The sequence below is a fragment of the Salvelinus sp. IW2-2015 genome, unplaced genomic scaffold (assembly GCF_002910315.2).
Source record: "Salvelinus sp. IW2-2015 unplaced genomic scaffold, ASM291031v2 Un_scaffold3403, whole genome shotgun sequence".
NCBI lineage: Eukaryota > Metazoa > Chordata > Actinopteri > Salmoniformes > Salmonidae > Salvelinus > Salvelinus sp. IW2-2015.
This window is the reverse complement of record NW_019944683.1, coordinates 42,072-52,113: the sequence shown is the minus strand read 5'-3', so window position 1 is coordinate 52,113 and position 10,042 is coordinate 42,072. Positions and strand designations below refer to the sequence as shown.

The 10,042-nt window shown below is 48.2% G+C and overlaps 1 protein-coding gene across 1 annotated transcript in view; it reads right to left on the bottom strand.

The window, feature by feature from the left end:
- LOC112075794 (tyrosine-protein kinase RYK) overlaps positions 1-10,042 on the bottom strand; it is a 103,711-nt gene that overhangs the window by 52,444 nt on the left and 41,225 nt on the right. The window contains 2 exon segments of the mRNA XM_070441069.1: positions 2,155-2,267; positions 8,612-8,695. Coding sequence (XP_070297170.1) covers positions 2,155-2,267; positions 8,612-8,695 — 197 coding nt within the window.

The window sequence follows — 10,042 nt, the reverse complement described above, 5'->3', positions numbered from 1 at the left end:
TGACCAGACAACTGCTTCAACCATCAGGATAAAGAACTGGAACAGTGAAGACAGACTGATTACCACGGGAATACCACACCGACTGGAAACGGTGAGACAGACTGGTTCATTTTCACCCAGCCAATCTCTCGGCCCACAACACCAACTATGGATTAAGACTCGCGATCAGCCTAGTACGAGTGACGACTCTGGTTACACCACACAGTGCTCAACAAATGGAGTTAAAGACTGGAACAACCAGTGTAACGACAGCACTGGGCTACGCCACGCCGAAATGAGCTGGAAACAGTTTGACGAAACAAACACGAAGCTCTTGGTTAACCTACTCAGTTGTGGATAAAGATGGATACAGTTGACAGACTGATTAACCACGGTGTAAAGACTGGTGAACAGTGAAGACAGGTACTGGTTAACCTTAAACAGCCATCTGGCTCCTGGACGGAGAATACTAATGCGTAGGAACTATGTGAATGAACAGAAACTTCGGTTAACATTCGCCAACGCACGGTTAAAGAACAACTCAGGAACAGATTGACAGACTGATTAAACCTCAGCTTTAACCACCCAAGGGAAGATAAGACTCAGGAAGACATGTTGAAGATCGTAACAGGACCTGGATTAACATCCTCCACCCGGAACAGCACCTGGACAGGTGAAGATCCGACTAGGTTAACAAACTGGAGACCACAATCAAAGGATTGATGTAGACTGGAACATGTGGAGGAGCTCATCGCCAGAAGCTGGTTACATGCTGCGGATTGGGGCACGGATAGGAAGGACTGGAACAGTGTGAAGACCACGTTTGCGACTGGTTAACAACCTGGTTAACTGAAGGAGCACGGATTAGACTGGAACAAGAATTAAGATCCGTTAGGCCTAAGCGAGACTCAAACCCCAAAACCACGGGAACTCGCTTATGAAAACAGAAGTGGGGGCGCCCGTGGGGGCGGCCTCCGTCGAGTTGGTCTCTGCAGGCGGTCTATGAGGACAGGATGCAAATCACAAGTTGGCTCTGAAAATGGGGGGTTGGGAGCCGTGTACAATAGGTAGACAACACGAACCCTTACAGGAAGTGGTATTCGATTTTCCAGGCTTGGTGGCTGGCAGGAGCCATGGATCCAGTGAGACCAGCGCGGGAGACACCATGAGTCGCTGCGCGCCACACGAGGACTTGGACCATGGCGGGCGTGCAACGGAGGGAAATCCGGCTCTACCAGGAGGGGTGGTTCGGGGCGGGACCAGGGTGCCGGGGGCTTGGGGTGTCTCTTTGTTCCGTTGCGCCTATACCGCGACTCCTCCTTGTGGGCAGGTAAAAGATTCAAGGCCGTACAGCGCCCTGCACCTGACTTCAGTCGCACTAACTGTTGGTACCTCGGTGTGATTTCACTAACGACACTTTTGATAAAAGAGCGAGCCTCTGCTCGGCTTCCCACGGTTCAAGGCGTCTACATAGGCACGTGCAGTGTGAGTCAAAAAACATGCAGTCGGCGGATCCTTCAAGGTTGCGAAGGTGTTCCGTTTAAAGGAGTGTACATGCGCGGTCTTCGTCCTTAAAACCCATTCAGCTTGTGGCCTGGTATGTGTCCCCATATGTGTACGCGCTTCTCCCCTATATACAGAGTCTCCCGTACGGGAGTCCGCATGCGTCATGACATAGACTGTAACAATGCAAATTTGGCGATATCGCACGCAGTCAAAACAAGAAGAGGTTAACAAGGAAAGTAAAAACATATGTAAACTACCCAGAAGGGTTGAGCTGAGCAATCAGGATTGCGAGCTTATATCAAAGTCACTTCAAAGCTACAATCAACTATTGTGTTTGAGAACAGCAGTCAGAACACAACTGGATACGCAGACTACATTTCCTAAATGACCCAAAAATGCATGGAAATATCCAGAACCACTAGCAAAACTCCCAGCTCACCTACATAAGCTTAGTTGGACAGGCGCTCGGAATTTAATACACCCGTGCCACGGAACAAGCTCAAAGCTAAGATACAAGGGATACCATGAGGATGAGAAATTGTCCCTCGCCATCGCTAGACTTAAAACATAGTTGGGAACACAATGCCTGAAATCTTGCCACATTTGTTCTTGGTGGATTATAATACTACTGATAGTATGTCATGAGCTAAACACCTTCACTTAGATGACAGAAAGGGGTTCCGTTCCGGCTGTGATCTGAATGTCCACCGTGCCTCCTATCTTGGTACTCCTCTCATCCCCCACGGTGGACGTTGTGAGAAACATCCCATTTTGGAAAACGTCTACGGGACACATGCACTTATTTATTAATGGTCTACACGCCATGGTGATAATTCTACTTAAGAATCATCCGGAGATGTTCCATATCTATTGCATCATTCTGCATTACTTTTAAACATGTAAATTGAACCATGAAAACACTGAGCTCTTTCGCCAACGCTTACACTTTTTTTTGTGAATTTTGTAAGCATTATTGGTAATGTAAGAAACCACTAGGAGAAGATTGGTATTATTCCAGACTTGAGGTCCAAAAGCCTAGTTATAGTGAATATGGATCTGAACTATAAAACATCATCATCAAAGACCTCCAACAAGAAAAAATAACAAGAGTGGCCCTCGAGCAGGAGGAATCAACGGTCAACTGCGATATTATTCTTGTCAGACACAACTGAACATTGTGTGTAGAAATGTATTGTGTATGAACATGTGACAGGGTATAAGATTCCAAGCCCAACACTGAGACAATTAAACATGAATCAACGTCTTCCACAGCAGGACTGCTGAACCTAAGGACAGAAATGGAAGGATAAGTGTGCGGACCTAGAACATAAGGGGGTGGCTAATACGGAATTCAAAAGTGGAGGACGAGTTCCAGTATACCTTTGGTCTTGGACACCAACTGTATTAAGTACTGCGAGGCTGTCATCTCTCCTACGACACTTTACTGGACGCACGGCTACAAGTGATCCAGTTCTTACTGGGCTGTGAAGGTGTATAAAACTTTACCCTTTGAAATATCATCCCTACCACTTCTTGCCATCTAATAGTGTGGATGGTTGCCTAAGCGCCCCCTGCAAGTTCCCAACATCTCTCTGGAGGTGGAGAATTGGACGCCTAGTGCCCTTTCATCACCGGCGGCCTCATGATGTGCCTTGCACCTCCTCGATCCACAAGGTACCTCCATTGATGCTCCCCAAAACTCTTTTGGGTTGGTGCGATTCGACGAGGCCTCCATTTCCTCGGCCAACACAAATGTGCCAATGGCATGGAGGGGCACAAAACTCTAACATTTCCTCTAGTTGTCTTCACGCGAAAATCAACAAACACAGAACCGATGCAGAGTTATGGCATGGATTGCGCGGGATGGGTCATGTCAAGGAAATTGGAGCTGACAGGAAGGTATACGCTATCAATCGAAGGAGGGGATGTCTTCCCTGTATACGCAACAAGTCGTGAGGGTGATTGCTGCAATGACAACTAGCTATTCAGGGTCCCATGAATCCAGATAGTGCTGGAACATATCTGCCTATATGGCGCACAAACACATTACAGGGAGTACTGGTGCCATATATTACCAGTAGACGGATCTCCCATCCCGCCGTCACAGAGATACGGTCCCTCTCATAATTCGAGTTCCCTTTACATTGCTCTCATATACAGCGTTACAACGGCAGCTTATTACGCCGGTGTACCACTAGCTCCCATTTACTTCCTGATTCCTTGCCTTCTATCTAGACCACCTCCCACAAAAGGTTTGAACTGACGGCCATCCCGGTTAATCCATGCAGGAAAGGGAGTCTCCGGACAGGGCAGGCCAAAGTCATCCTGGCTCGAGCCAACCGCTTACAAACAGCAAAGTCCTCACGCAAGTTAGGAATCATGTAACCCTCGATTTCCCAGTGAAGAACGGCTGAATAGCGGCGGGTGAGCTGAGGGCCACGCCTTTTGCACGGCTCACGTCTTCTCTGATCCAGTGCCGAATCCGGGGAGTTTTGTGCCCTATAATACGGACTGATGTGTTGCCGGACTATCTGGTCTGGTGAGGACCTGCCATTAAACAATAAATCGCCTACAAGCCTTTGCAGTCCAGCCTCTCTAGACCGTCCGATTAGACCAGGACTAGATCCTGGAAACAGCTGGAAGATGGAGGGAATAATTGTGCGTTCACCTGTGTGAACTCGGGGTTTGTGTTGCTCTATCCTCTGTACCTGCTCCTTGGTTTCCGCCAGGTCGTGATGTTCGAGGAGTATCCAATCCTGTGCAGGTGTTTTGTCCTGTGCTGCCCTATTCATCTCTTAACCACGGATAAAGACTGGAACAGTGAAGACCGACTGGTTAACCACGGATAAAGACTGGAACAGTGAAGACCGACTGGTTAACCACGGATAAAGACTGGAACAAGTTAGAGGCTAAGCGAGACTCAAACCAAAGACCGATATGAAAACAGAAGGGGCGTGGGGGGGGCCTCTCGAGTGGCGCAGCGGTCTAAGGCACTGCATCACAGTGCTCAAGGCGTTACTACAGACCCGGGTTCGATTCCAGGCTGTGCTGCAGCCGGCCGTGACCGGGAGACCCATGAGGCGGCGCACAATTGGACCAGCGTCGTCCGGGGTTACAGGAGGGTTTCGGCCGGCTGGGGTGTCCTTGTTCCGTTGCGCTCTAGCGACTCCTTGTGGCAGGCCGTGCGCCATGCACGCTGACTTCAGTCGCCAACTGTACGGTGTTTCCTACGACACATTGATGCGGCTGGCTTCCAGGTTAAGCGTGCAGTGTGTCAAAAAAGCAGCGCGGCTTTGCAAGGTCGTGTTAAGGAGGACGCGCGGCTCTCGGCCTTCGCCTCTCCCGAGTCCGTACGGGAGTCGCAGCGATGGGACAAGACTGTAACAACCAATTGGATATGACGAGTAAACAGAAGGTAAACAGAAGTAAAACAGAGTAAACAGAGGGTGAGCTGAGCAATCAGATTGGCATCCAAGTATTAAAGCTACAATCAATTTGTGTTTGAGAACAGCAGCAGAAACAAATGGGAACGCAGACTACCATTCCTCTAAATGACCAAAAATGCATGGAAATATCCCAGAACCACTAGCAAAACCCCCAGCTTCACTCTAAGCAGGGACTGCTGGAATTTAATTACACCAGTCCAGGACAAGCTAAGCTAAGATCCAGGGATCCATGAGGATGAAAATGTCCTGCATGCTAGAAAACATCCATCCTATTCAATGGTTTATATATATATATATATATACACACTAGATGACAGAAAGGGGTCGCTGTGTTGAAGTCCCCGTGCCTCCATCTTGGTACTCCTCCAACGTTGTAAAACATATTTTGGAAACTCTAGAAATGCATTTATTAATGTCTACAGCCATGTGTATTCTATTAGACACCTTCATGCATACTTTTAAATTAAATGTGAACATGAAAACATGAGCTCAAGTCACTTTTTTTGTGAATTTTGAAGCATTTATGTAATTTAAAAACACAAAAGCTTGTTTATTCATGAAGGTCATGTTAATGGACTGATATAATCTCATAAACTCAACAAAAAAAATAAAAGTCCTCTCACTGTCAACTGCGTTTATTTTCAGCAAACTTAACATGTGTAAATATTTGTATGAACATTACAAGATTCAACAACTGAGACATAAACTGAACAAGTTCCACAGACATGTGACTAACAGAAATGGAATAATGTGTCCCTGAACAAAGGGGGGGTAAAAATCAAAAGTAACAGTCAGTATCTGGTCTGGACACCAACTGTATTAAGTACTGCAGTGCATCTCCTCATGGACTGCACCAGATTTGCCAGTTCTTGCTGTGAGATGTTACCCCACTCTTCCACCAAGGCCCCTGCAAGTTCCCAGACATTTCTGGGGGGGAATGGCCCTAGTCCTCACCCTCCGATCCAACAGGTCCCAGACGTGCTCAATGGGATTGTGATCCGGGCTCTTCGCTGGCCATGGCAGAACACTAACATTCCTGTCTTGCAGGAAATCACACACAGAACGAGCAGTATGGCTGGAGGTCATGTCAGGATGAGCCTGCAGGAAGGGTACCACATGAGGGAGGAGGATGTCTTCCCTGTAACGCACAGCGTTGAGATTGCCTGCAATGACAACAAGCTCAGTCCGAAGATGCTGACACATCGCCCCAGACCATGACGGACCCTCCACCTCCAAATCGATCCCGCTCCAGAGTACAGGCCTCGGTGTAACGCTCATTCCTTTGACAATAAACGTGAATCCGACCATCACCCCTGGTGAGACAAAACCACGACTCGTCAGTGAAGAGCACTTTTTGCCAGTCCTTTCTGATCCAGCGACGGTGAGTTTGTGCCCATAGGCGATGTTGTTGCCGGTAATGTCTGGTGAGGACCTGCCTTACAAAAAGCCTACAAGCCCTCAGTCCAGCCTCTCTCAGCCGATTGCGGACAGTCTGAACACTGATGGAGGGATTGTGCGTTCCTGGTGTAACTCGGGGAGTTGTTGTTGCCATCCTGTACCTGTCCTGCAGGTGTGATGTTCGGATGTACCAATCCTGTGCAGGTGTTGTCCTGTCTCCCTGTAGCGCTGTCTTAGGCGTCTCACAGTATGGACATTGCAATTTATTGCCCTGGCCACATCTGCAGTCCTCATGCCTCCTTGCAGGATGCCTAAGGCACGTTCACGCAGATGAGCAGGGACCCTGGGAATCTTTCTTTTGGTGTTTTTCAGAGTACAAAGGCCTCCTCAGTGTCCTAAGTTTTCATAACTGTGACCTTAATTGCCTACCGTCTGTAAGCTGTTAGTGTCTTAACGACCGTTCCACAGGTGCATGTTCATGAATTGTTTATGGTTCATTGAACAAGCAATGGAAACAGTGTTCAAACCCTTTACAATGAAGATCTGTGAAGTTATTTGGATTTTTACGAATTATCTTTGAAAGACAGGGTCCTGAAAAAGGGACGTTTCTTTTTATGCCGAGTTTAGAACAAAACGAAAAAGGCTTGATAATTCATAAAGGTCATGTTAACTGACTGATATTATCATAGAACAAAACATATAAGATCTTAGTCTGTGTTAACCTTAGGATATTCTTTTCATAATTTATTCCAAAACCTTATTCCTTTTCCCCCATAGGGATTGGCTGAACGAACCAGAGGTAACTCATTTCCTGGTTTTAGGACTACAAGTTGGCAAGGCTCTATATAGGACGTTCCAACTCAACTCTGGACCTAGAAGCCAGTTCCACTGTATTTTTCATTGTTCCCCTCTAATCAGTTACTGGTTTAGACCTGGGACACCAGGTGGGTGATATTAATTATCAGGTAGAACAGCACCGCAGCAGGCTCCGGACCTCGTAGGATAAGACTTGAACACCCCTGATATAGGACGAGCCCAAATAAAAAGAAAAAAAATGCTTCATGAACTTCAAGAACCTCAATCACATGATGTCAGAGAACTGTGAGGTCAGGCTTGGTATGTGCCTTAATTATATACAGAGGCTTCAACTAATCCAGAAGAGTACTGCCAGGGTCCTGACCAGGACCAAGAAGTCAGACCACATCGAGCTGATCCTGGCCAAACTCCACTGGCTACTGGTCAACTACAGGATCGACTTCAAAATCCTCATGCTTGTATTTAAAGCCTTCAATGGATTTGTATTTATTATGGATCCCCATTAGTTCCTGTCAAGGCAGCAGCTACTCTTCCTGGGGTTTATTATGGATCCCCGTTAGTTCCTGCCAAGGCAGCAGCTACTCTTCCTGGGGTTTATTATGGATCCCCATTAGTTCCTGCCAAGGCAGCAGCTACTCTTCCCTGGGTTTATTATGGATCCCCATTAGTTCCCAGTTCTATTAGTAATGTGCTGGACTAGCCTACCCAGTTCACTCAGTCTGTGGCTGGACTGATTACCCAGTTCACTCAGTCATGTGGCTGGACTAGCCAGTTCACTTAGTCATGTGGCTGGACTAGCTACCAGTTCACTTAGTCATGTGGCTGGACTAGCTACCCAGTTCACTTAGTCATGTGGCTGGACTAGCTACCCAGTTCACTCAGTCATGTGGCTGGACTAGCTACCCAGTTCATTTAGTAATGTGGCTGGACTAGCTACCCAGTCACTCAGTCATGTGGCTGGACTAGATACCCAGCTTATTCAGTCATGTGGCTGGACTAGCTACCCAGTTCTTAGTCGTGTGGGCTGGACCAGCTACCCAGTTCATTTAGTCATGTGCTGGACTAGCTACCAGTTCATTTAGTCGTGGCTGGACTAGCTACCCAGTTCACTTAGTCATGTGGGCTGGACAGCTACCCAGTTCATTTAGTCATGGGCTGGACTAGCTACCCAGTTCATTTAGGTCGTGTAGCTGGACTGGCTACCCAGTTCATTAGTCGTGTGGGCTGGACCAGCTACCCAGTTCATTTAGTCATCTGCTGGACTAGCTACCCAGTTCATTTAGTCATTGGCTGGACTAGCTACCCAGTTCACTCAGTCATGTGGAAGTAGGTCTACACCGAACTAGATGACAGATCAACATGGGGCTGGATGAATGAGGTGGTTAGTAGCAGGTGTGCTACGGTATGTAGCAGGTGAACAGGTGGACCCCATGGTAAGACTGGAATGGACCACAACGTGGACTTACTTCTGGTTTCATGGACGGGGGCACCAGGGTTTGGGAAGGTGGCGGCAGCAAGCTGGAGAATGGGTGCAGTGCCAGGGTGATGGTCTGATGGTGAGAGGACAGGGGATGGAGGAGGGTTGGAGAGAGTGAGAGGGAGAGAGGGAGGGAGGGAGGATGAGAGAGAGGGAGGGAGGGAGGATGAGAGAGAGAGAGGAGGGAGAGAGTAAGGATCAGAGATAGTGAGAGGGGGAGGGACGACGGGGGTGAGAGTGAGAGAGGGGGACGCAGAGAGGAAGGGTTGGAGAGAGCGGGAGAGAGAGAGAGAGATTGAGGTGAATAGGGTGGGTATATGGCTGGTGGTGTGAATGGTACATTGAAGCAGCAACCACAAGACAGCAGAGTGAGAGCAGCCACAACACAATGATTTGCAGTATGAGGACACAGCCACTAGATGGCCACAGTGTACATACGCCTAACAGACATGTAAACACCACTGTGGAAGTCAGTCTAATACACGTGTTAAACTCATTCCACGGAGGGTAGAGCATCTGAGGGTTTTCATCTCCCTTGTACTTGACTGATGAATTAAGGTCACTAATTAATAAGGACTCCCCCTCACCTGGTCGTCTAGGTCTCAGTAAGGAACTCCCCTCACCTGGTTGTCTAGGTCTCAGTAAGGAACTCCCCTCACTGGTTGTAGGTCTCAGTAAGGAACTCCCCTCACCTGGTGTCTAGGTCTCAGTAAGGAACTCCCTCACTGGTTGTCTAGGTCTCAGTAAGGAACTCTCCCTCACCTGGTTGTCTAGGTCTCAGTAAGGAACCCCCTCCACCTGGTTGTCTAGGTCTCAGTAAGGAACTCCCTCACCTGGTTGTCTGGTCTCAGTAAGGAACTCCCCTCACCTGGTTGTCTAGGTCTCAGTAAGGAACTCCCTCACCTGGTTGTCTAGGTCTCAGTAAGGAACTCCCTCACCTGGTTGTCTAGGTCTCAGTAAGGAACTCCCCTCACCTGGTTGTCTAGGTCTCAGTAAGGAACTCCTCTCACCTGGTTGCTAGGTCTAGTAAGGAACTCCCTCACCTGGTTGTCTAGGTCTTAGTAAGGAACTCCCCTCACCTGGTGTCTAGGTCTCAGTAGAACTCCTCTACCTGGTTGCCTAGGCTCAGTAAGAACTCCTCTCACCTGGGTCTAGGTCTCAGTAAGGAACTCCCTCACCTGGTCGTCTAGGTCTCAGTAAGGAACTCCCCCACCTGGTTGTCTAGGTCTCAGTAAGGAACTCCCTCACCTGGTTGTCTAGGTCTCAGTAAGGAACTCCCCTCACCTGGTTGTCTAGGTCTCAGTAAGGAACCTCCTCACCTGGTTGTCTAGGTCTCAGTAAGGAACTCTCCTCACTGGTGTCTAGGTCTCAGTAAGGAACTCCCCTCACCTGGTTGTCTAGGTCTCAGTAAGGAACTCCT